Raw genomic sequence first — 27,515 nt, 5'->3', positions numbered from 1 at the left:
CGCAGTTCCGGCTCCCATACGTCTTCCCACCTCTGGCACTCTTGCCCAGAGTGTTACGCAAGATCAGATCCGATTGCAGCCGCGTCATACTCGTCGCCCCAGACTGGCCGAGGAGATCGTGGTATCCGGATCTGTGGCATCTCACGGTCGGTCGACCGTGGTCACTGCCAGACCGACCAGACTTACTGTCCCAAGGGCCGTTTTTCCATCAGAATTCTGCGGCCCTGAACCTGACTGTGTGGCCATTGAGTCCTGGATCCTAGCGTCTGCAGGATTATCTCAAGGAGTCGTAGCCACAATGAGACAGGCTAGGAAGTCAACGTCTGCTAAGATCTACCACAGGACGTGGAAGATTTTCTTATCTTGGTGCTCTGCACAGAGAGTATCCCCTTGGCCATTTGCATTGCCCACCTTTCTTTCCTTCCTGCAATCGGGGTTGGAAAAGGGCTTGTCGCTCAGTTCCCTTAAAGGGCAAGTCTCGGCACTGTCTGTGTTTTTTCAGAAGCGTCTAGCACGTCTTCCTAAGGTGCGCACGTTCCTACAGGGGGTCTGTCATATTGTGCCCCCGTACAAGCGGCCGTTAGATCCATGGGATCTGAACAGAGTACTTGTTGCTCTGCAAAAGCCGCCCTTCGAGCCTCTAAAGGACGTTTCCTTTTCTCGACTGTCACAGAAAGTGGCGTTTCTTGTCGCGATCACATCGCTTCGGCGAGTGTCTGAGCTGGCAGCTTTGTCATCCAAGGCTCCTTTCCTGGTGTTCCACCAGGACAAGGTAGTGCTGCGCCCCATTCCGGAGTTTCTCCCTAAGGTCGTATCCTCGTTTCATCTTAATCAGGATATATCCTTGCCTTCCTTTTACCCTCATCCGGTTCACCGGTATGAAAAGGACTTACGTTTGCTAGATCTGGTGAGAGCACTCAGAATCTACATCTCCCGAACGGCGCCCATACGCCGTTCCGATGCACTTTTTGTCCTTGTCGCTGGTCCGCGCAAGGGATTGCAGGCTTCTAAAGCCACCCTGGCTCGATGGATCAAAGAACCAATTCTAGAGGCCTACCGCTCTGCGGGGCTTCCGGTTCCTTCAGGGCTAAAAGCCCACTCAACCAGAGCCGTGGGTGCGTCCTGGGCATTACGTCACCAGGCTTCGGCTCAACAGGTGTGCCAGGCAGCAACCTGGTCCAGTCTGCACACTTTCACCAAGCATTATCAGGTGCATACCTATGCTTCGGCGGATGCCAGCTTAGGTAGAAGAGTCCTGCAGGCGGCAGTGACATCCCCGTAGGGGAGGGCTGTTTTTTGCAGCTCTAACATGAGGTATTTCTTTACCCACCCAGGGACAGCTTTTGGACGTCCCAATCGTCTGGGTCTCCCAATAGAGCGCTGAAGAAGAAGGGAATTTTGTTACTTACCGTAAATTCCTTTTCTTCTAGCTCTTATTGGGAGACCCAGCACCCGCCCTGTTGTCCTTCGGGATTTTTTTTTTTTGTTGTTTGCGGGTACACATGTTGTTCATGTTGAACGGTTTTTTCAGTTCTCCGATGTTTCTCGGAGTTAATTTGTTTAAACCAGTTATTGGCTTCCTCCTTCTTGCTTTGGCACTAAAACTGGAGTACCCGTGATACCACGGGGGGGTATAGCCAGAAGGGGAGGGGCCTTGCACTTTTTAGTGTAGTGCTTTGTGTGGCCTCCGGAGGGCAGTAGCTATACCCCAATCGTCTGGGTCTCCCAATAAGAGCTAGAAGAAAAGGAATTTACGGTAAGTAACAAAATTCCCTTCTTTGTCCTCATCCAGTTCACCAATGTGAAAAGGATTTGCACTTGTTAGATCTTGTGAGAGCACTTAGACTCTACATTTCTCGTATGGCGCCCCTGCGCCGCTCGGATGCGCTCTTTGTCCTTGTCGCTGGCCAGCGTAAAGGGTCGCAGGCTTCCAAGTCAACCTTGGCTCGGTGGATCAAGGAACCAATTCTTGAAGCTTACCGTTCTTCGGGGCTTCCGGTTCCTTCAGGGCTGAAATCCCTTTCTACCAGAGCCGTGGGTGCGTCCTGGGCATTGCGGCACCAGGCTACGGCTCAGCAGGTGTGTCAGGCGGCTACCTGGTCAAGTCTGCACACTTTCACGAAACACTATCAGGTGCATACCTACGCTTCGGCAGATGCCAGCCTAGGTAGGCAAGTCCTTCAGGCGGCGGTAGCCCACCTGTAGGAAGGGGCCGTTTTACGGCTCTATTACCGAGGTATTCTTTTACCCACCCAGGGACTGCTTTTGGACGTCCCAATTGTCTGGGTCTCCCAATGGAGCGACAAAGAAGAAGGGAATTTTGTTTACTTACCGTAAATTCCTTTTCTTCTAGCTCCTATTGGGAGACCCAGCACCCGCCCCTGTTCCCTTCGGGCTGTTGTTCTTTTGTGTACACATGTTGTTCATGTTGAATTGTTCTGGGTTCTTGGTTTTCAGTTCTCCGAACATCCTTCGGATTGAATTTACCTTAGACCAATTTATAAGTTTCCTCCTTCCTGCTTTTGCGCCAAAACTGAGGAGCCCGTGATGCACGGGGGGGTGTATAGGCAGAGGGGAGGGGTTACACTTTTTAAAGTGTAATACTTTGTGTGGCCTCCGGAGGCAGAAGCTATACACCCAATTGTCTGGGTCTCCCAATAGGAGCTAGAAGAAAAGGAATTTACGGTAAGTAAACAAAATTCCCTTCTTTGTGTGACATCTCTCAGATTTATAGGCATAAAGTTTGAAAATTGCGAAATTTTCAAAATTTTCGCAAAATTTCCTAAATTTTCACAAACACAAAACATATCGGCCTAAATTTACCACTGACATGAAGTACAATATGTCACGAAAAAACAATCTCAGAATCGCCAGGATCCGTTGAAGCGTTCCAGAGTTATAACCTGTCAAAATGACACTGGTCAGAATTGCAAAAAATGGCCCGGTCATTAGGGTGTTTTAGTGGCCGGGGGTGAAGGGGATAAGAGCTGAGGTTGCCATCAGACATGATTCTCATGGCTCCACAGATCACTGATGTAGCTGATGGCCCTGGTACTGTGAAATTATTTCTGCTAACACTAGTTGTCTATGAAAAACATAAAAAGGAACCACATTTCTCCACAGGTTCGATCTGATTGGTATGTGTTTGTGGTTCTTTCTTCCTTGCCTTGGGTTGGCAAAGAATTATATGAGAAGAAGGATGTAGAGATGGACCGTGTTTTATCACAAATTGAAAGCTACCTCAAGTAAGTATTCACCATCTGCTTATTTTTTTAGCTAATAGAAAACCTAAATCAAAATGCAAATATAGAGCACTCTGCCTGTAATTCCATTATGTACAGCACGTTCTCTCCTGCATAGAAGATAAAGTTCCCTGTATGAGCTTCAATGGGTATCCTGACTAATGTCCTTGATGGCATGTGTGCCAGATCTAAAATACTACATAGCACCACTGCACTGTTATACTCTGCTGCTAGACGTGTGTGTATATGTATGTGTATTTGTATATATATATATTACTGTATGTATGTCTGTGTAAAGCTTACAACATTTCTTGCTTTTTATAGGCAACGTCAGAAAATTCATTTGCCTATGTTACAAGTATGGTCCGCAGATAAGCCCCACCCGCAAGAAGAGGTAAAGTACCCACCCCTTTTTGAATTTGGCATAAGTTGTCCAAGACCTGTTATTTTATATTTTATATTTTTCTTTTAGTACCTGGATTGTCTTTGGGCTCAGATTCAGAAGTTGAAGAAGGATCGATGGCAGGAGAGACACATAGTGCGCCCCTACCTTGCTTTTGATAGTATACTGTGTGAAGCCTTGCAACATAATTTGCCACCCTTTACACCACCACCTCACACAAAGGATTCGGTCTATCCCATGCCAAGGGTCATTTTTAGGATGTTTGACTACACAGATGCCCCAGAGGTAAACTTTTTATATACAATAATTCATCATTAAATTTTCACTGTAAGGATCGGATGTACATTCATTTATAGGACAAAAAAGATGGATGCAGTTGTCCAGTAGTGCAGCATATGGTTAGCAAATATTGCAACGCTGCGAGTCATTACAGTTCTATAAGAGAACTTTGCCTATTGAGTATAATCCTTTAGTCAGAAGATAGATGATACCTCTCATGCCATGGGGAGACACAGATGACTGAGGACAGCATATTACTTTCATGCAGACGCTGGGCTGATCGGTTTCAGCTTATTGTCCATAGGCAGGACCCCTGTAGCACCATGATGTCTTCCTATTTGTATAGGTGAGGTTAGATGATAGTTGATGCAGTGAGTGTCCTTGCTCCATCTACTGCTTTTTATCTGACCTTTCTATAGACATTGAATTGAGTGGTGCATGGCCACTGCTTCATTGCGACAAGGCATTTCTCTGCCCTGTTCTCAAGGACTGTCAGGTTTCCAGTGGACTTATTCCCACTAATCAGAATGGATCACCTAGCAAGAGGACAGGTGATAGCTTTCAATGATGTGAACCTTTAATACAAACAGAACAAAATGCAAAGATGACCTTTTGACTCTACTAGACTTCTGACTGCCAGTTGGGCAGTACACTATAGGATCTCTGCTCTATAGAAGTGTGGGACGGTCACTTGGCCTTTCTTGAATAACTTTAGTGTTATTTACATTCCGTAGGTAGCAATGTTTCTTTTTCGCTCCTAATTGGGAGACCCAGACAATTGGGTGTATAGCTACTGCCTCCGGAGGCCGCACAAAGTACTACACTTAAAAGTGTAAGGCCCCTCCCCTTCTGGCTATACACCCCCCCGTGGGAGCACGGGTCCCTCAGTTTTTGCTTTGTGCGAAGGAGGTCAGACACGCACGCATAGCTCCACTATTTAGTCAGCAGCAGCTGCTGACTATGTCGGATGGAAGATAAGAGGGCCCATACAGGGCCCCCAGCATGCTCCCTTCTCACCCCACTTTCTGTCGGTGGTGCTTGTTAAGGTTGAGGTTCCCATTGCGGGTACGGAGGCTGGAGCCCACATGCTGATTCCTTCCCCATCCCCATCAGGGCTCTGGGCGAAGTGGGATTTTACCGGTCTCCAGGCACTGAGACCGTGCTCCATCCACAGCCCCTGGAGAAGCCGCTGGATATGGAGCTGAGTATCGTCAGGGACATGGCCCTGCTCCGTCAAGGTACTCTGTGTCCCCGTGCATACGCGCGCACACCGCAGCATTGCTGGGTGTGTTAGTGCGCCGGGGACAACAGCGCTGCTGCGCTTGTGCCATTTCCTCACTTCAGCTTAGCTGAGTGGGTAGGCTCAGGGAGAACGGTCGCGCCGGCCGCTGGGACTGCGACGCGGCTGGGACTTGTGGTGTGCCGGGGACTTCCGCGCTGACCGTGCATATATCACGGCCGCGCTTATTACTACAGTCCCCGGCTTTTGCGGCCTAGTTCGTTCGTTCCCGCCTCCGCACCTGCCAGTCAGGAGGAGGGCGGGACGCTGTACAGAGCATCAGCGCTGAGGGCTGGAGTCTTTTTTACATACTCCAGCCCTCACACCAGGCACAGTAGGACGCAGTTTCCCGCACTTTGTTTGTGGCACGCCCACGGTCCGCCCCTCTTCACTGAACGCCGGCAGCCATTCCTGCCTGCACGCTGAGCTGCAGAGGGGAGACGGGGAGACCCAGACACGGGATTCTACGGCCTCATACCCGCTGTTCAGCGGGCGGTAAGCAGCCCTCAAGGGCTCACCCCCACTTGTGCCGTTTGTATACTGAGTATTTTGTGTTTGCAAATACTTTGTACTGTACGGTCGCTGGTGATTCTCGGCTATATACCCTCCTAGATTACAAGGAGGCAACAGCATGTCGTCCGCAAAACGCAAGGGTGCCAAGGCACAGACATTATATGCTGCCTATACCGCATGTGGGGCTGCTCTACCGGCAGGTTCCACTGACCCCCATTGTGTGCAGTGCTCGGCCCCTGTGCAACTTGCACAGCCGGGGCCTCTGCTGGACGTGACCCAGAGTGTACCACCTGTGAATGCTGTCCAGGTGACAGGAACGGAGTTTGCAGCTTTTGCTGACAGATTGTCTATGACCATGTCAAAGATTCTTGAAACATTGCAGTCTAGACCAGTATCTCATACCATGGACACTGTGGCATCATTGCTCCCTGGTCCCCCTCAGCTGGAACACTTCCAAGCTCCGGGGGTGTCACATGCACCCCAGGGTGACGATTCTGACTCAGACAACAGTCCCAGACAACCTAAGCGGGCTCGTCATGAGGGGCCCTCAACTTCGTCTCACTGGTCAGGATCCCAGCGGGACGAATCTATGGGTGATGAGGCGGATGTAACTGATCAAGATTCTGATCCTGGTACCGCTCTCAATCTGGATACACCGGATGGTGACGCCATAGTGAATGATCTTATAGCGTCCATCAATAGGATGTTAGATATTTCCCCGCCAGCTCTTCCTGCGGAGGAGGCAGCTTCACAGCAGGAGAAATTCCATTTCAGATATCCCAAGCGTAAATTCAGCACTTTCTTCGTCGCTCCATTGTGAGACCCAGACGATTGGGTGTATAGCTACTGCCTCCGGAGGCCACACAAAGCACTACACTAAAAAGTGTAAGGCCCCTCCCCTTCTGGCTATACACCCCCAGTGGGATCACTGGCTCACCAGTTTTCGGCTTTGTGCGAAGGAGGTCAGACATCCACGCATAGCTCCACTGTTTAGTCAGCAGTAGCTGCTGACTATATCGGATGGAAGAAAAGAGGGCCCATATGGGGCCCCCAGCATGCTCCCTTCTCACCCCACTGGTGGTTTGTAAGGTTGAGGTACCTATTGCTGGTACGGCGGCTGGAGCCCACATGCTGTTTTCCTTCCCCATCCCCCTGAGGGGCTCTGAGGAAGTGGGATCTTACCGGCCCCAAAGCCCTGAGGCCGGGCTCCATCCACAGACCCATTGAACCTGCTGGATGTGGAGCGGGAGTGCCGTTCAGGGACATGGCCCTGCACCATTCAGGTACTCTGTGTCCCCGTACACACAGGCACAGCACACTCCAGACTTGCTGGGTGTGCTAGTGCGCCGGGGACAGTAAAGGGTTACAGTCACTGCAGCCTAGCTGAGTGACTTTATTTATTGGGAACTACCGCGCCGGACGCTCCGGGAGCGGCGGCGCGGCTGGGACTTGTAGTGCGCCGGGGACTTAGCGCCGACCGCGCTTTTACGGCGGCGGCGCTCATAAATCCAGTCCCCGGCTTTTGCGGCCTAACTCAGCTTCGTTCCCGCCCCCACCCTGTCAATCAGGGTAGGGGAGAGACGCTGTACAATCAGCAGCGCCGAGGGCTGGAGCCTTATTTACATGCTCCAGCCCTCTCACTAGACACTGTGGGACGCCAGGTTTCCCGCTCTGACTTGGGGCACGCCCACGGCCCGCCCCTACTCACACGAGCTGGGGAAGGACGCCGGCAGCCATTCCTGCAGCCCGAGCTGGGAGAACGGACTCTGGGCAACCAACAGGAATGGGGCGACCACACACCCGCTTATAGGCGGGCGGTAAGCGGCACCTGGGGTGCTGACACTAAATACCGCAGTTTTGTCTATTTGTATTTAAGTACACTGCATAGGTCGCTATTTCGGGCTATATGCCCTCTTAGATGGCGACACATCAGCAGCAGGAAAGCATGGGTGCTACGGCACAGGCTTTCTATGCTGCTTGTATTGCACGTACTGAAGTGTTCAGGTGTATTTATGCTTGTATGCTATACACTGCACTGTACGGTCACTAGTCTTGGCTATATTCGCCATAGAATAGCTAGACTACAGCAGCAGAAAAGCAAGAGTGCTGAGGCACAGGTTTTTTTCTATGCTGCTTGTATTGCAGGTGTTGCAGAGTTCATTTGTACTTATGCTTGTATGCTATACATTGCACTGTATGGTCGCTATTCTGGGCTATATTCCCCTAGATGGCTAGTCTACAGCAGCAGAAAAGCAGGCTTTCTATGCTGCTTGTATTGCATGTGCTGCAGTGTTCATTTGTACTTTATGCTTGTATGATATGCATTGCACTGTACGGTCGCCATTCTTGGCTCTATAAGTCGGCAGCAGCATATAAGCAACACAGGCTTTCGATGCTGTTTTTGCTGCATGTGATACTGTTCCACGGCACTGCTCCCCATTGGGTGCAATGCTCCCCTGTAGCACTTGGTCAGCCGGGGTCTCTACTTGACGTGGCCAAAAGAACCACCTCTCAACCCTGTCCAAGGACAGGGACGGAGTTGCAATGGGATAGAGACTTGCAGTCCGGACAGGCCATGGGCAATCTGGATCATTGCTCCCTGGCCACCCTCACTTGGATTAAAAATCGGTGCTCCGGGGGGGTCCCAGGAGGCTCTCTGTATGATGAGGTAGACGTAGCTCATCAAGACTTTGATCCTGACACCGCTCTCACTCCGGATACACCGGATGGTGACGCCATAAGGAATGATCCTATAGCGTCCATCAATGGAATGTTGGATCTTTTCTCCCTCAGCTCCCCCAGCGGAGGAGTCAGCTTCACAGCAGGAGAAGTCCCATTTCAGTAGCTCAAACGTATATTGAGTATTGTTCTGGCCACGCTGACTTCAGAGAAGCAGTCCAGGAACACCACGCTTACCAGATAAGCGTTTTCTCCAAACGTATTAAGGATACACGTTATCACTTTCCCCCTGACGTGGTCAGGCGTTGGACCCAGGGTCCAAAGGTGGATTCTCCAATCTCCAGGCTTGCGGCTAGAGCCACAGTTGCAGTGGAGATGGGACTTCACTTACAGATGCCATTGACAGACAGATGGACTCTGGTTGAAATCTGTCTGTGAGGCTATCGGCGTGTCGGTTGCTCCGGCATTCACAGCCGTATGGGCACCCTAAGCTTTTCAGCTGTTCTTGTGCAGCTGGTCTTGAGCACAAGTACATCTGTGCCGCAGGGGCGTCCGTAACCTCGCAATGCCTGCATTGCGACTTACCCTATTAATGCTGTCCTGGAAGGACAGCCGAGGTTTCGGTCCTTCCCAGGCTCGGGCAGGTCCCAATTGTCCTCGTCCAAAAGGGCTGAAAAGCCTCAGAGGGGCTCAGCTGCCGGCCGGGCTCAATCACGCCCAAGGAAGGCAGCCGGAGGAACCGCTACCAAGGCGGTCTCCTCATGACTCTCAGCTCTCTCATCTTTCCGCATCCGCGGTTGATGGCAGACTCGCTCGCCTTTGGCGACATTTAGCTGCCACAGGTCACAGACCGGTGGGTGAGGGACATTGTGCCCACGTGCACAGGACAGAGTTCTGTTCTCGTCCTCCGACTCGATTCTTCAGAACGTCCCCACCTCCCCACCGAGCCGATGCTCTTCTGCAGGCAGAAGGAGTGGTAATCCCGGTTCCTCTTCAGGAACAAGACACGGTTTTCCTCCAATCTGGTTGTGGTGCCAAACAAGGATGGCTCTTTCCGTTCCGTTCTGGACCTAAAACTGCTCAACAAGCACGTGGAGGCCAGGCGGTTCCGGATGATACCCTCCGCTCCGTCATTGCCTCAATGTCTCAAGGAAATTTCCTAGCATCAATAGACATCTAAGATGCTTATCTCCACGTGCCGATTGCTACAGAGCACCAATGTTTTTCTACATTTCGTGATAGGAAACGACCAGCTTCAGTTCGTAGCTCTGCCATTCGGGCTGGCGACAGCCCCACGGGTGTTCGCCAAGGTCATGACGGCAGTGGTAGCAGTCTTACACTCACAGGGACACTCTGTGATCCCTTACTTGGACGATATACTTGTCAAGGCACCCTCTCAACAGGCATGCCAACTCAGCCTGAATGTTGCGCTGGAGACTCTCCAGACATTCGGGTGGATCATCAACTTCTCAAAGTCAAACCTGTCACGACCCAATCACTAACGTATCTTGGCATGGAGTTTCATACCCTCTCAGCGGTAGTGAAGCTTCCGCTGGACAAGCAGCGGTCACTACAGACTGGGGTGCAGACTCTCCTTAAAGGTCAGTCGCACTTCTTAAGACGCCTCATGCACTTCCTCGGGAAGATAGTGGCGGCAATGGAGGCGGTTCCGTTTGCGCAGTTTCATCTGCGTTCACTTCAATGGGACATTCTCCGCCAATGAGACGGGAAGTCAACATCCCTGTACAGGAAAGTATCCCTTTCACAGACGGCAAGGACTCTCTGCAATGGTGGCTTCTTCCCACCTCATTATCACAGGGAAGATCCTTCCTACCACCGTCTTGGGCGGTGGTCACGACAGACGCGAGTCTGTCAGGGTGGGGAGCGTTTTTCTCCACCACAGGGCTCAGGGTCCGTGGACTCAGCAGGAGTCCACCCTTCAGATCAATGTTCTGGTAATCAGAGCAGTGTATCTTGCCCTACTAGCCTTCCAGCAGTGGCTGGAAAGAAAGCAGATCCGAATTCAATCGGACAAGTCCACAGCGGTGGCATACATCAATCACCAAGGGGGGACACGCAGTCGGCAAGCCTTCCAGGAAGTCCGGCGGATTCTGATGTGGGTGGATGCCACGGCCTCCACCATATCCGCAGTTCACATCCCCGGCGTAGAAAACTGGGAAGCAGACTTCCTCAGTCGCCAGGGCATGGACGCAGGGGAATGGTCCCTTCACCCGGACATGTTTCAGGAAATCTGTCGCCGCTGGGGAAGGCCGGACGTCGACCTAATGGCGCCCCGGCACAACAACAAGGTCCCAACCTTCATGGCACGGTCTCGCGATCAAAGAGCGCTGGCGGCAGACGCCCTAGCGCAAGATTGGTCGCAGTTTCGGCTCCCTTATGTGTTTCCACCTCTGGCACCCTTGCCCAGAGTGCTACGCAAGATCAGATCCGATTGCAGCCGCGTCATACTCGTCGCCCCAGACTGGCCGAGGAGGGCGTGGTATCCGGATCTGTGGCAGCTCACGGTCGGCCAACCGTGGGCACTACCAGACCGACCAGACTTACTGTCCCAAGGGCCGTTTTTTCCATCGGAATTCCGCGGCCCTGAACCTGACTGTGTGGCCATTGAGTCCTGGATCCTAGCGTCTTCAGGATTATTCCACGGGGTCGTTGCCACCATGAGACAGGCTAGGAAGCCCACGTCCGCTAAGAACCACAGAACGTGGAGGATATTCTTATCCTGGTGCTCTGCTCAGGGAGTGTCTCCCTGGCCATTTGCATTGCCTACCTTTCTTTCTTTCCTGCTGTCTGGGTTAGAAAAAGGTTTGGCGCTCGGCTCCCTTAAAGGTCAGGTATCGGCGCTATTCGTCTTTTTTCAGAGGCGTTTGGCACGCCTTCCTATGGTGCGCACGTTCCTACAGGGGGTTTGCCATATCGTTCCCCCGTGCAAGCGGCCGTTAGATCCATGGGATCTGAACAGGGTACTAGTTGCCCTCCAGAAGCCGCCCTTCGAGCCTCTGAGGGAGGTTTCACTTTCTAGACTATCCCAGAACGTGGCTTTTCTGGTAGCGATCACATCTCTTCGGAGAGTGTCTGAGCTGACAGCGCTGTCATCCAAGACTCCCTTCCTGGTCTTCCACCAGGACAAGGTAGTGCTGCGCCCCATTCAGGAGTTTCTCCCGAAGGTGGTATCCTCTTTTCATCTTAATCAGGATATCTCTTTGCCTTCGTTTTGTCCTCATGCAGTTCATCGGTATGAGAAGGATTTACATTTGTTAGATCTGGTGAGAGCACTCAGAATCTACATTTCCCGCACGGCACCCTTGCGCCGTTCGGATGCACTCTTTGTCCTTGTCGCTGGTCAGCGCAAAGGGTCGCAGGCTTCTAAGGCCACCCTGGCTCGATGGATCAAGGAACCAATTCTTGAAGCCTACCGTTCTGCTGGGCTTCCGGTTCCTTCAGGGCTGAAGGCCCATTCTACCAGAGCCGTGGGTGCATCCTGGGCATTACGACACCAGGCTACGGCTCAACAGGTGTGCCAGGCAGCTACCTGGTCGAGTCTGCACACTTTCACCAAACATTATCAGGTGCATACCTATGCTTCGGCGGACGCCAGCCTAGGTAGAAGAGTCCTGCAGGCGGCAGTTGCCTCCTCGTAGGGGAGGGCTGTCTTGCAGCTCTAACATGAGGTATTTCTTTACCCACCCAGGGACAGCTTTTGGACGTCCCAATCGTCTGGGTCTCCCAATGGAGCGACGAAGAAGAAGGGAATTTTGTTACTTACCGTAAATTCCTTTTCTTCTAGCTCCTATTGGGAGACCCAGCACCCGCCCTGTTGTCCTTCGGGATTTTTGGGTTGTTTCGGATACACATGTTGCTCATGTTGAACGGTTTTTTCAGTTCTCCGATGTTACTCGGAGTGAATTTGTTTAAACCAGTTATTGGCTTTCCTCCTTCTTGCTTTTGCACTAAAACTGGTGAGCCAGTGATCCCACTGGGGGTGTATAGCCAGAAGGGGAGGGGCCTTACACTTTTTAGTGTAGTGCTTTGTGTGGCCTCCGGAGGCAGTAGCTATACACCCAATCGTCTGGGTCTCCCAATAGGAGCTAGAAGAAAAGGAATTTACGGTAAGTAACAAAATTCCCTTCTTTCTGGACCACTCTGACTTTAGAGATGCAATCCAGAAACACCACGCTTATCCTGAGAAGCGGTTTTCTAAACGGCTTAAAGATACACGCTATCCTTTTCCCCCTGACGTGGTCAAGGGTTGGACCCAGTGTCCCAAGGTGGACCCTCCAATCTCCAGGCTTGCAGCTAGATCTTTAGTTGCAGTAGAAGATGGAGCGGCACTTAAAGATGCCACTGACAGGCAGATGGAGCTCTGGCTGAAATCCATCTATGAAGCTATTGGAGCGTCGTTGGCGCCAGCTTTTGCAGCCGTATGGGCACTCCAAGCCATTTCAGCTGGGCTTATACAAGTCGACTCGGTCACACGTACATCTGCCCCGCAGGTGGCACCATTGACCTCTCAAATGTCTGCATTCGCGTCTTACGCGATTAATGCTGTCCTGGACTCTACGAGCCGTACGGCGGTGGCGTCAGCCAACTCCGTGGTTTTGCGCAGAGCCCTTTGGTTGAGAGAATGGAAGGCAGATTCTGCTTCCAAGAAGTGCTTAACCAGTTTGCCTTTTTCTCGCGACCGATTGTTTGGGGAGCGTTTGGATGAAATCATTAAACACTCCAAGGGTAAGGACTCATCCTTACCTCAACACAGACAAAACAAGCCCCAACAAAGGAGGGGTCAGTCTGGTTTTCGGTCCTTTCGAGGCTCAGGCAGGTCCCAATTCTCCTCGTCCAAAAGGACTCAAAAGGATCAGAGAGGCTCAGATTCTTGGCGGACTCAGTCACGCCCAAAAAAGACAGCAGGAAGAACCGTTACCAAGACGGCTTCCTCATGACTTTCAGCCTCCTCTCTCCGCATCCTCGGTCGGTGGCAGGCTCTCCCGCTTTGGCGACATTTGGCTGTCACAGGTCAAAGACCGTTGGGTGAAGGACATTCTGTCTCACGGGTACAGGATAGAGTTCAGCTCTCGTCCTCCAACTCGTTTCTTCAGAACTTCCCCACCGCCCGACCGAGCCGATGCTCTGCTGCAGGCGGTGGCCGCTCTAAAGGCGGAAGGAGTGGTGACTTCCGTTCCTCTTCAGGAACAAGGTCACGGTTTTTACTCCAATCTGTTTGTGGTGCCAAAGAAGGACGGGTCCTTTCGGCCCGTCCTGGATCTAAAGTTGCTCAACAAACACGTAAAAACCAGGAGGTTCCGGATGGAATCTCTACGCTCCGTCATAGCCTCAATGTCTCAAGGAGATTTCTTAGCATCAATAGACATCAAAGATGCTTATCTTCACGTGCCGATTGCGCCAGAGCATCAGCGTTTTCTACGCTTCGTTATAGAAAGCGAACACCTGCAGTTCGTAGCGTTACCTTTCGGGCTGGCAACAGCCCCTCGGGTCTTCACCAAGGTCATGGCAGCAGTAGTAGCTGTCCTGCACTCGCAGGGTCACTCCGTGATCCCGTATTTGGACGATCTACTTATAAAGGCACCCTCTCAAGAGGCATGCCAACACAGTCTGGACGTGGCACTGAAGACTCTCCAGAGTTTCGGGTGGATTATCAACTTTTCAAAGTCAAATCTAACCCCGACCCAATCACTAACATATCTTGGCATGGAGTTTCATACTCTCTCAGCGATAGTGAAGCTTCCACTGGACAAGCAGTGCTCTCTGCAGACAGGGGTGCAATCTCTCCTGCAGAACCAGTCCCACTCCTTGAGGCGCCTCATGCATTTCCTAGGGAAGATGGTGGCAGCAATGGAAGCAGTCCCTTTCGCGCAGTTTCATCTGCGCCCTCTACAATGGGACATTCTCCGCCAATGGGACGGGAAGTCGACGTCCCTCGACAGGGATGTCTCCCTCTCTCAGGCAGCCAAGGACTCTCTCCGATGGTGGCTTCTTCCCATCTCATTGTCAAAAGGAAAGTCGTTCCTACCCCCATCATGGGCGGTGGTCACGACCGATGCGAGCCTATCAGGGTGGGGAGCAGTGTTTCTTCACCACAGGGCTCAGGGTACGTGGACTCAGAGAGAGTCCACCCTTCAGATCAATGTTCTGGAAATCAGAGCAGTCTATCTTGCTCTGCGAGCCTTCCAACAGTGACTGGAGGGCAAGCAGATCCGGATTCAGTCGGACAATTCCACAGCGGTGGCGTACATCAACCACCAAGGGGGAACACGCAGTCGGCAAGCCTTTCAAGAAGTCCGGCGGATTCTGACGTGGGTGGAAAACACAGCATCCACCATATCCGCAGTTCACATCCCAGGCGTGGAAAACTGGGAAGCAGACTTTCTCAGTCGCCAGGGCATGGACGCAGGGGAATGGTCCCTTCACCCGGACGTGTTTCAGGAGATCTGTCGCCGCTGGGGGATGCCGGACGTCGACCTGATGGCGTCACGGCACAACAACAAGGTCCCGGTTTTCATGGCACGGTCTCACGATCACCGAGCTCTGGCGGCAGACGCCTTAGTTCAGGATTGGTCGCAGTTCCGACTACCTTATGTGTTCCCACCTCTGGCATTGTTGCCCAGAGTGCTCCGCAAAATCAGGTCCGACTGCCGTTGCGCCATTCTCGTCGCTCCAGACTGGCCAAGGAGGTCGTGGTACCCGGATCTGTGGCATCTCACGGTAGGACAACCGTGGGCGCTACCAGGCCGTCCAGACTTGCTGTCTCAAGGGCCGTTTTTCCATCTGAATTCGGCGGCCCTGAACCTGACTGTGTGGCCATTGAGTCCTGGATCCTAGGGACCTCAGGTTTATCTCATGATGTTGTTGCCACCATGAGACAGGCTAGGAAACCATCCTCCGCCAAGATCTACCACAGAACGTGGAAGATATTCTTATCTTGGTGCTCTGCTCAGGGAGTTTCTCCCTGGCCATTTGCATTGCCTATTTTTCTTTCCTTCCTGCAGTCTGGGTTGGAAAAAGGTTTGTCGCTTAGCTCCCTTAAAGGACAAGTCTCTGCGCTATCCGTATTCTTTCAGAAGCGCCTGGCGCGACTTCCTAAGGTACGCACGTTCCTGCAAGGGGTTTGTCATATCGTTCCCCCTTACAAGCGGCCATTGGAACCCTGGGATCTGAACAAGGTTCTGATTGCGCTCCAGAAGCCACCTTTCGAGCCTATGAAGGAGATTTCCTTTTCTCGGCTTTCACAGAAAGTGGCTTTTCTGGTGGCGGTCACGTCTCTTCGGAGAGTGTCAGAGCTGGCGGCGTTATCTTGCAAATCTCCCTTCCTGGTGTTTCACCAAGACAAGGTAGTACTGCGTCCAATTCCAGAGTTTCTTCCCAAGGTGGTATCTTCCTTTCATCTCAATCAGGATATCACTTTGCCATCTTTGTGTCCGCATCCAGTTCACCAATTTGAAAAGGGTTTGCATCTGTTGGACCTGGTGACAGCACTCAGGATCTACATCTCCCGCACGGCGCCTCTGCGCCGTTCGGATGCACTCTTTATCCTGGTCGCTGGTCAGCATAAAGGGTCGCAAGCTTCCAAATCCACCCTTGCGCGGTGGATCAAGGAACCAATTCTTCACGCCTACCGTTCTGCTGGGCTTCCGACTCCTTCTGGACTGAAGGCCCATTCTACCAGAGCCGTGGGTGCGTCCTGGGCATTACGGCATCAGGCTACGGCTCAGCAGGTGTGCCAGGCGGCTACCTGGTCGAGTCTGCACACTTTTACCAAGCATTATCAGGTGCATACCTACGCTTCGGCGGATGCCAGCCTAGGTAGACAAGTCCTGCAGGCGGCGGTGGCCCACCTGTAAGAAAGGGCTGCCTGACAGCCCGATCACGAGGTATTCTTTTACCCACCCAGGGACTGCTTTTGGACGTCCCAATTGTCTGGGTCTCCCAATTAGGAGCGACAAAGAAGAAGGGAATTTTGTTTACTTACCGTAAATTCCTTTTCTTCTAGCTCCAATTGGGAGACCCAGCACCCGCCCTGTTTTTTCTTAGGGTATTTGTTTTTCGGGTGCACATGTTGTTCATGTTGATAAGTTACGTTCTCCGATATTGTTTATCGGATTGAATTTGTTTTTGAAACAGTTATTGGCTTTCCTCCTTCTTGCTTTTGCACTAAAACTGAGGGACCCGTGCTCCCACGGGGGGGTGTATAGCCAGAAGGGGAGGGGCCTTACACTTTTAAGTGTAGTACTTTGTGCGGCCTCCGGAGGCAGTAGCTATACACCCAATTGTCTGGGTCTCCCAATTAGAGCTAGAAGAAAAGGAATTTACGGTAAGTAAACAAAATTCCCTTCTTCAGATAACTTTTTATGTCATATTCTTTACCCCCCTCCCCAGTGACTTGAATAAGAAAAGAGGAAATGGGAAGGACATAGACAGAAATATTTTTCTTTGTCTGGGTTCATTCGGAGACATGGCCTCCCTCCCAGATATTATTTTTTTTTCCCTCGGGTTGTGACCTTCAATGTTCTTTCCTTGTAATTTGTTTTAGACTAAAGGTTTGTAGACTAACTGGCGACTCAGTGGCCACCAATCTGCATTTGTTTAATGTCGATTAACTCAAATGACCGTAAACCATATGCTGCCATTGTTTCTGACCGCGTGTCATTGTTACCCAAGATGATGCACCACCCCGAACGATGATCATTTCTTTGTCGCTCCATTGGGAGACCCAGACAATTGGGTGTATAGCTTCTGCCTCCGGAGGCCACACAAAGTATTACACTTTAAAAAGTGTAACCCCTCCCCTCTGCCTATACACCCCCCCGTGCATCACTGGCTCCTCAGTTTTATGCTTTGTGTTGAAGGAGGCACACATGCACTCATGCTCCCATTTTAGTCAAAGAAACAACAAAGAGCCAGCACCAGTGTGCACTAAGGCATCAAATATTCCAAACTGCATTATAAAAATTTTTTTTTTTTTTTTTTTGAGATTTTTGGCAAAAAATTGCAATTTCTTGAGCTGCTTCGCCACGTCACGGCAAATCTCATTTGAAGCAGTCCTACACTAAAATATTTTTATAAAATGTGCCATGCGGCCTCACATATAAATAGCAGAACTGCTCTCAGCAGCACTCACCTGGTCTATTGCAGTCCCGTACCCATGACTGAGTCATGGCTGTGGGCGGGACAGGTCCAAGCAAATGCTGCATGAAGTATATATATAGCCTGTGGACAAAGCCTGATGACCCAATGTGAACAGTCACCAAACGCCAAAATCTATACAGATGGAATACATCCCAAATTGGGGTGCATAGCAAGGTGGAGGTCAACCACCGACCAATTCAACAAAGAAACAACAAAGAGCCAGCACCAGTGTGCACTAAGGCATCAAATATTCCAAACTGCATTATAAAAATTTTTTTTTTTGAGATTTTTGGCAAAAAATTGCAATTTCTTGAGCTGCTTCGCCACGTCACGGCAAATCTCATTTGAAGCAGTCCTACACTAAAATATTTTTATAAAATGTGCCATGCGGCCTCACATATAAATAGCAGAACTGCTCTCAGCAGCACTCACCTGGTCTATTGCAGTCCCGTACCCATGACTGAGTCATGGCTGTGGGCGGGACAGGTCCAAGCAAATGCTGCATGAAGTATATATATAGCCTGTGGACAAAGCCTGATGACCCAATGTGAACAGTCACCAAACGCCAAAATCTATACAGATGGAATACATCCCAAATTGGGGTGCATAGCAAGGTGGAGGTCAACCACCGACCAATTCAACAAAGAAACAACAAAGAGCCAGCACCAGTGTGCACTAAGGCATCAAATATTCCAAACTGCATTATAAAAATTTTTTTTTTTTTTTTTTTTGAGATTTTTGGCAAAAAATTGCAATTTCTTGAGCTGCTTCGCCACGTCACGGCAAATCTCATTTGAAGCAGTCCTACATTTTAGTCAGCAGCAGCTGCTGATTATATCGGATGGAAGAAAAGAGGGCCCTAACAGGGCTCCCGGCATGCTCCCTTCTCACCCCACTAAGTCGGCGGTGTTGTTAAGGTTGAGGTACCCATTGCGGGTACACAGGCCGGAGCCACATGCCGTTTTCCTTCCCCATCCCTTAGGGGCTCTGGGTGAAGTGGGATCCTATCCGGTCATCCAGGCACTGGGACCGGGCTCCCTCCGCAGCCCCTGTGGGATTCTGACGGACAGGAGACTGAGTATCATCAGGGACAGGGCCCTGCATCTACAGGTACTCTGTGTCCCCTTGGGGACGGTGCATGGAGCACCTTGACCTCAGACGCTGCAGCGACTGCGGTGTTGCTATGAGACCGGGACTACCGCGCCGACCGCGCCTGCTTGCCGGCCGCGGTTTTAACTTTAGTACCCGGCTTTTGCGGCCTAGTGCCTTAAACTCCCGCCCCCGGGCCTGCCAGTCAGGGGGAAGGGCGGGACGGTCGGTCTGACGCCGACAGTGAGGGCTGGAGCACACTTGGCTGTCCTCCGCCCCCTCACTATTCACTCTGGGGCACCAGATTCCCGCACTTTTGTAGTTACGCCCACGGCTCCCTCCTCCCCTGTGAACGCCGACAGCCATGTTTTAAGCACATTCTGCCGGTGGAGGACTTCTGGCAGCACCTCTGGGAGACCCGAGGCAGGGAATCTGGTGGCCACACACTGCTTGAGCGGTCGGTAAGCCAGGTGGCTTCTTCCCACCGGTGCTGGGCCCCCTAGAGTGCTGAACTGTGTGTGTAATATATATATATATATATATATATATATATATATATATATATATATATAATATTTGTATACATTTTCTCGGTTCGGCTGTACTGTTAGCTTGTGGCTATATATCCCTCAGTGATCACTCTCCTGGGAGACTACAGCATGTCGTTCACAAGGAGCAAGGGTGCCAAGACACAGGGTTATTTTGCAACCTGTACCTCTTGTGCGGCTATGCTACCTGCAGGTTCCACCTACCCTCACTGTGAGCAATGCTCGGGCCATGTGGCACTCGCTCAGCCGGAGCCTGGGGCACTGGTGGGACCCTCGGCCCAGGTAGAACCGCCGGCTTCCCCTGTCCAGGCGGCAGGGACAGAGTTTGCAGCTTTTGCTGAGAAACTGAGTCACTTTCACAATCCATGGCTCAGTCTATGGACAAATGGTCTGCTAAGATACTAGAAGCTTTGCAGCCCAGACCGGCCCTTACACAGGCCCCGGGCACTGCGGGATCGCCCCCAGGCCCCTCTCGGTCTGCGACGAAGCGTGCTCCTGGGGTGGCCTCTAGTTATTACGTGGAGGACTCCGGCACGGACCGCAGTCCCAGACCGGCTAAGCGGGCTCGCTTAGAATCTTCCCCGACTTCATCACGCTGTTCGGGGTCTCAGCTTGAGGACTCTCTAGAGGATGAGGCGGAGGTCGCAGCCCAGGACTCTGACCCTGACGTTGCTCTCAATCTTGATACACCTGAAGGGGACGCCATAGTAAATGACCTTATAGCGTCCATCAACCAGGTGCTAGATCTTTCTCCCCCAACTCTACCTATAGAGGAGTCGGCAGCACAGCAGGAGAAGCACCAATTTAGGTTTCCCAAACGTACTCGGAGTGTTTTCTTCGATCACTCAAACTTCAGAGATGCTGTCCAGAAGCACAGGGCTTTCCCGGACAAGCGCTTTACTAAACGCCTTAATGACACACGTTACCCCTTCCCCTCTGACGTAGTTAAGGGTTGGGCTCAGTGTCCCAAGGTGGATCCTCCAGTCTCTAGACTGGCGGCTAGATCCGTAGTAGCAGTGGCTGACGGTTCAACGCTCAAGGATGCCACGGACAGGCAGATAGAGCTCCTAATGAAATCCATCTATGAAGCCATAGGTGCGTCCTTTGCCCCAGCCTTTGCAGCAGTGTGGGCACTCCAGGCAATCTCAGCTTGTCTGTCTGAGATTAATGCGGTCACCCGTACCTCTGCTCCGCAAGTAGCGTCTTTGACGTCTCAGGCGTCGGTATTTTCATCCTACGCCATGAATGCTGTCCTGGACTCTGCTAGCCGTACAGCGGTAGCATCCGCCAATTCGGTGGCAGTCCGCAGGGCCATGTGGCTACGCGAATGGAAGGCAGACTCTGCTTCCAAGAAGTTCTTGACCGGTTTGCCCTTTTCTGGCGACCGATTGTTTGGCGAACAATTGGATGAAATTATTAAGCAATCCAAGGGAAAGGACTCGTCCTTACCCCAGCCCAAACCAAAGAGACCTCAGCAACGAAAAATTCAAGCGAGGTTTCGGTCCTTTCGGCCCTCAGCCAGGTCCCAATCCTCATCGTCCAACAGGCCACAGAAGAGCCAGAGAAACTCTTCTGCATGGCGGTCTAAGTCACGTCCTCCAAAGACCGCCGGAGGCACCGTCTCCAAGGCGGCCTCCTCATGACTTTCGGCCTCCCCAAACCGCATCCTCGGTCGGTGGCAGGCTCTCCCGCTTTTGCGACGCCTGGTGGCCACATGTCCAAGACCGATGGGTGAGGGACATTCTGTCTCACGGTTACAGGATAGAGTTCAGCTCTCGTCCTCCGACTCGTTTTTTTTCAGAACATCTCCGCCCCCCGAGCGAACCAAGGTCATGGCATCCGTGGTGGCGGTCCTACACTCTCAGGGCCACTCGGTGATCCCTTACTTAGACGATCTCCTAGTCAAGGCACCCTCCCGGGTGGCATGTCAACACAGTCTGACCGTGGCTCTGGAGACTCTCCAGAGGTTCGGGTGGATCATCAATTTCCCAAAGTCAAAATTGACTCCGACCCAATCACTGACTTACCTCGGGATGGAGTTTCATACTCTCTCAGCGATAGTCAAGCTACCGCTGGACAAACAGCGTTCGCTGCAAACAGGGGTGCAATCTCTCCTTCGGGCCCAGTCACACCCCTTGAGGCGCCTCATGCACTTCCTGGGGAAGATGGTGGCAGCAATGGAGGCAGTTTCCTTTGCGCAGTTTCATCTGCGTCCACTCCAATGGGATATTCTCCGCAAATGGGACAAGAGGTCGACGTCCTTAGACAGGAACGTCTCTCTTTCTCTGGCAGCCAAGACCTCTCTTCAGTGGTGGCTTCTTCCCACTTCCCTGTCGAAGGGAAAATCTTTCCTGCCCCCATCCTGGGCTGTGGTCACGACGGACGCGAGTCTGTCAGGGTGGGGAGCGGTTTTTCTCCACCACAAGGCTCAGTGAACCTGGTCTCCGACAGAGTCCTACCTTCAGATCAATGTTCTGGAGATAAGGGCAGTGTATCTAGCCCTAAAAGCGTTCCATCGGTGGCTGGAGGGCAGGCAGATCCGCATACAGTCGGACAACGCCACGGCGGTCGCGTACATCAACCACCAGGGCGGCACTCGCATAGTTCAGGATTGGTCGCAGTTTCGACTGCCTTATGTATTCCCTCCTCTGGCAATGCTGCCCAGAGTGTTGCGCAAGATCAGGTCCGACTGCCGCTGCGCCATCCTCGTCGCTCCAGACTGGCCGAGGAGGTCGTGGTACCCGGACCTGTGGCACCTCACGGTGGATCAACCGTGGGCGCTCCCAGACCGACCAGACTTGCTGTCTCAAGGGCCATTTTTCCATCTGAATTCTGCGGCCCTCAACCTGACTGTGTGGCCATTGAGTCCTGGCTCCTAGCGTCCTCAGGGTTATCTCAAGAGGTCATTGCCACTATGAGACAGGCCAGGAAACCAACGTCAGCCAAGATCTATCACAGGGCTTGGAGGATCTTCTTAGCCTGGTGCTCTGATAAGGGGTTTACCCTCTGGCCGTTTGCCTTACCCACGTTTCTTTCCTTCCTTCAATCCGGAATGGACAAGGGTTTGTCTCTCGGCTCTCTCAAGGGACAAGTCTCGGCGCTTTCCGTGTTTTTTCAAAAGCGTCTAGCCAGGCTTCCGCAGGTCCGCACGTTCCTGCAGGGAGCTTGCCACATAGTTCCACCTTACAAGCGTCCGCTGGAACCCTGGGATCTCAACAGGGTTCTACGGGCTCTTCAGAAACCGCCTTTTGAGCCGCTGCGGGATGTCTCTCTATCACGTCTTTTGCAGAAGGTGGCATTTCTAGTGGCAGTCACATCACTCCGAAGAGTGTCAGAGCTTGCAGCGCTGTCATGCAAAGCCCCCTTCCTGGTATTTCACCAGGATAAGGTGGTTCTGCGTCCGGTCCCGGACTTTCTCCCCAAAGTGGTGTCCCCTTTTCATCTCAATCAGGATATCTCCTTACCTTCATTTTGCCCTCATCCAATTCACCAATGTGAAAAGGATTTGCATTTGTTAGATCTAGTGAGAGCACTCCGGATCTACGTGTCTCGCACGGCGCCACTGCGCCGTTCTGATGCGCTCTTTGTCCTTGTCGCTGGCCAGCGTAAGGGGTCGCAGGCTTCCAAGTCAACCTTGGCTCGGTGGATCAAGGAACCGATTTTTGAAGCCTACCGTTCTTCTGGGCTTCCGATTCCTTCGGGGCTGAAAGCCCATTCTACCAGAGCCGTGGGTGCGTCCTGAGCATTGCGGCACCGGGCGACGGCTCAGCAGGTGTGTCAGGCAGCTACCTGGTCTAGTCTGCACACTTTCACGAAACACTTTCAGGTGCATACCTATGCTTCGGCGGATGCCAGTCTAGGTAGGCTAGTCCTTCAGGCGGCGGTTGCCCACCTGTAAGAGGAGGGCCGTTGTTGGCTCTTTTTATCAGGGTATTCTTTTACCCACCCAGGGACTGCTTTTGGACGTCCCAATTGTCTGGGTCTCCCAATGGAGCGACAAAGAAGAAGGGAATTTTGTTTACTTACCGTAAATTCCTTTTCTTCTAGCTCCTATTGGGAGACCCAGCACCCGCCCCTGTTCCCTTCGGGCTGTTGTTCTTTTGTGTACACATGTTGTTCATGTTGAATTGTTCTTTTGGTTCATGGTTTTAAGTTCTCCGAACATCCTTCGGATTGAATTTACCTTAGACCAATTTATAAGTTTCCTCCTTCCTGCTTTTGCACCAAAACTGAGGAGCCCGTGATGCATGGGGGGGTGTATAGGCAGAGGGGAGGGGTTACACTTTTTAAAGTGTAATACTTTGTGTGGCCTCCGGAGGCAGAAGCTATACACCCAATTGTCTGGGTCTCCCAATAGGAGCTAGAAGAAAAGGAATTTACGGTAAGTAAACAAAATTCCCTTCTTTCACCCAATGACTAAGCATTTTGCTAGTTCACCAGATGATTGGCAGCCTGTTTACACTGTAAGATAATCGTGAAACGATTTACATTCCTTTACCACTATCTTTTAGTAGAACTGTGTAATTTCCATTGGCTTCTCCTTGTTGTGTGATCAGCTTTGCGTCTGCAGGAAACCTGTGTAGGAATTAGCATGTCTGGCTTAGCATCTGCCCACCGTGGCAGCAGTGTCACCCATTGTATTCAGTGTCTCGCACTTAGGCTATGTGCCCACGCTGCGGATTTTGCCGCGGATTTTCCGCGGATTTTCCGAAAATCTGTAGCAGCGGCACTTCCAAGCCATTCCAATGGCATTTTGGAAATGCTGTGTCCATGCTGCGGATTTTTCCGCGGCGGATTTGCCCCGGATTTTGATCCGGAAAAATCTGCAGCATGTCAATTATTGTTGCGGATTTTGGTGCGGATTTTGGATATAGAATGGGGAAAAAAAAAAAAATCCGCGGCAAATTCGCGGTAAATCCGCGGCAAAAAAAAGGTGCGGATTTGCCGCGAAAGTCGCGGATTTTCATGCAGAAAAATCCGCAGGTACATTCTACCGTGGACACATAGCCTTAGGATTTTACAGTGCACAATGTAATGCACACAAATATCTAGGGCAGTAGTCTCCTTCAAAATCCTATCAATGCATGTAAATTTATATTGCGTAAGTTGTTTGTTTTTTCATTAATACTTTTTATTGTTTTTAGGGTCCAGTAATGCCTGGGACTCATTCTGTAGAGCGATTTATTATAGAAGAAAATCTGCACTGCATCATTAAATCACACTGGAAAGAAAGGAAAACATGGTAAATGATGTTTTATTGTCATTTTACTTAGTTTTGATGTTTAAATGCAAAACAAATTACAATAGCTATTTTTTTTTTTTTGCTCACGGTTTTGAGATTATGGGTTTTCCAATGATCACTTCACCTGATTAACAAGTGCTCGTTACTTGAATGATCGACAGCCTGATGACATGAAGGCCGCATTTCTACGTACGGATCATAATTTTTGGTCCGGCCTCTGGTCTTTGGGCCATAACCCGATAGCCTCATTAATTCTCATCAGGCTGTCAAGTTTGAATCAGGAAAATCTCAGTTCAACCTCGGACGGTGACAGATCTGTGAAAGCAGCATAAAAAATTACAAATACTTGTGATTATTTTTCAGTGAAAATGCACTTGTTTATAGGGGGGATCTGCTATGAGATGTTTGGTTTGCCTTAAATATATATTGATACGAATATAAAATTTTGAGAGTATGGAGATAAAGGGTTAAACAAACAAAAAAAAATCTTCCCTAGTGACAGTGCGAATGTGTGCTATTTTAATAGTCGGTTGGATTTATTCTAGCATCAGTGACAATAGTTACAAAATTATGTCCAGCTGGATAATATTTGGAATAGCTCCAATAAGGACCACTCCTATTGGTGATCGAGCTGCTCCACGTCAGCAGAGCATCAGTCTTCTCTGACATCATGCTGATTGACTGCCGGCTCCCCAATGTGAAGCAGCAGGGAGCTCATGTGATGTCGGCAGGAATGCCACCGTCAGTGATTCAGAAGAGCAGCCACTGCACTGTAGATGTGATGTCAGCGGAATCTGCTGAAGTCTGCAACCACTTTAATTTTTGAAGCAATAAGTGCTGGGCACAATAGGCATAGATAGCAACTACCTGCCTGTTAGGTTTTAGGCTCCTAGTAAAAAGACTACATTGTTCCACATAACCCTTTTTAAAGACAGTGGGGCAATGATACTAACTATGTGTCACAACTCTTGACAGGAAGCTTTGAAAAATTAGTGCTACTGCAATATGCCAGATTTATGATATGTTTTGGACTTTACGCCTCATGAACTGCTTGTCTAACAATATTTTCTATTTTTATTTTAGTGCTGCCCAGCTTCTTAGCTACCCTGGGAAGAACAAGATTCCCTTGAACTATCATATTGTTGAGGTATATCTTTTGGAAGTATTTCAAAGTACCACCAGCAGCATGAATCCAACAATGGCTGTGGTGCTGCATCCCTGTATGCTTACTCTGGGCTTTTCAGAAAAAAAAAGTACCCTATTTTTCGAACTATAAAATGCACTTTTTTTCTTCCCAAATGTTGGGGGAAAGTGGGGGGGGTGCGTCTTGTAGTCTGAATGTAGGGCTGCAGGGAATGAGGGTGCTGCGGTGGAGTGGGTCATCGGCGGCACGAGCAGGCTGTAGCAGCGCCTGCAGTGACCACGTGGGCCCGCTCATTCATATGCATGCATCCTCCTGCCCATCATCTCTCAGCACTGAAGCCGGCGCTGACAGGTGGGCATGATGATGGGCGGGGGGTGCACGCATAGTAAACAGCCGGCCCACATGATCACCCCTGGCAACTACAGCCTGGAGTGATCATGTGCGGCTCTATTCACTGCCCCCCCCCGTGCTGATGATGACATGGTATACTCACCAGTCCCTGCAGCATCGCGATGTGCTCCTGTCTGCCGGCCCGCTGATCTGTGTAGAGAGCGGTGAGCACAGCGATGACATCACTGTGCTCACCGCTCTCCACACACATCAGGCCGACAGACAGGAGCACATCGCGATGCTGCAGGGAACGGTCAGCGGCTCCACACAGGTCAGCGGCTCCACACAGGTCAGCGGCTCCACACAGGTCAGCGGCTCCACACAGGTCAGCGGCTCCACACAGGTCAGCGGCTCCACACAGGTCAGCGGCTCCACACAGGTCAGCGGCTCCACACAGGTCAGCGGCTCCACACAGGTCAGCGGCTCCACACAGGTCAGCGGCTCCACACAGGTCAGCGGCTCCACACAGGTCAGCGGCTCCACACAGGTCAGCGGCTCCACACAGGTCAGCGGCTCCACACAGGTCAGCGGCGCTGCTGCTGACAGAGAGGAAAATGATCGATGTTGCAGGGAGTGAGGAAAGGGGAGTATAAATGTTTTATTTTTTTTCTGTGCCATAGGATACAGGCCACATAGCAGGATGGGGGTATATAGCAGGATGGGGGTATATTATGAGTAGGATGAGGTTATATAGCAGGATGGGGGTATATTATGAGCAGGATGGGGGGTATATTATGAGCAGGATGGGGTATATAGCAGGATGGGAGCACATACCAGGATGGGGGATATATATAATATATGGCAGGATGATCATTACCAGGATGGGGTACCTTAGTAGAGAATTTGGGGACGTTACCCCCCCTAACAGTGTCAGCAGCAGATCTTCTCCCCATAAGTGTGTCATGACCACATTTTTTGCTTAAAATTTTATTTTCCTGCTGTAAAACCAGGGTGCGTCTTATGGTCCGGTGCGTCTTATAGTCCGAAAAATACAGTACTTGGAATAGTTATCAGTTCCCAGTCAGGTTCTCAGAGGCTGGTTCCCGGTGACTTCCCCCACACAATGAATGACTGGTCTCACCCACAGTTGCAGAGCACCTTCAGTTAGGGAGAGCTGGGCAAAGAGAGTCTGTCTTGGTCTATACACGGTCCCCAGCTGGCTCTTCAAAGTACGTCTTCTCTTAAATACTGCAACATTTCAGAGTTGAGCGTAGAATGGTGCGATAACACAGCCAATGTCTGATTTTGTATGATACAAGTAAAATATATCTTTGTACCGTGTTAGCCAGTAGAGATAAAAAAAATTTGTTTAAAAGAACAAAGTCCTCAGTGGTTGATACAATTTAATGGCTAACTGAAAAGATGGTAATAATTGCAAGCTTTCGAGACTACTCAGGTCTCTTCATCAGGCTCAGTATAACACAAAATCTGAAGAGTCACATATTTATACACAACAGGACTTAGAATAGTGCAGTAAAAAAAAAACAAACAAAAAAAAACAAGTTATATGAAACAGAACTATCTCTATGGCAGGGGGGCAAACTGTTG

The 27,515-nt window shown here is 50.9% G+C and overlaps 1 protein-coding gene across 1 annotated transcript in view; it reads left to right on the top strand.

Moving 5' to 3' along the window:
* The window catches only part of NCBP1 (nuclear cap binding protein subunit 1), a 191,436-nt gene that overhangs the window by 78,526 nt on the left and 85,395 nt on the right, over positions 1-27,515 (top strand). Inside the window, exons 6-10 of the mRNA XM_075316096.1 lie at positions 3,124-3,245; positions 3,567-3,636; positions 3,715-3,930; positions 24,336-24,433; positions 25,517-25,580. Coding sequence (XP_075172211.1) covers positions 3,124-3,245; positions 3,567-3,636; positions 3,715-3,930; positions 24,336-24,433; positions 25,517-25,580 — 570 coding nt within the window. The remainder of the gene's footprint in view (positions 1-3,123; positions 3,246-3,566; positions 3,637-3,714; positions 3,931-24,335; positions 24,434-25,516; positions 25,581-27,515) is intronic.

The sequence above is a fragment of the Anomaloglossus baeobatrachus genome, chromosome 1 (assembly GCF_048569485.1).
Source record: "Anomaloglossus baeobatrachus isolate aAnoBae1 chromosome 1, aAnoBae1.hap1, whole genome shotgun sequence".
In the NCBI taxonomy this organism is placed as follows: Eukaryota; Metazoa; Chordata; class Amphibia; order Anura; family Aromobatidae; genus Anomaloglossus; species Anomaloglossus baeobatrachus.
Note: the sequence above shows the minus strand (reverse complement) of the source record. Positions and strands in the feature narration are given on the sequence as shown.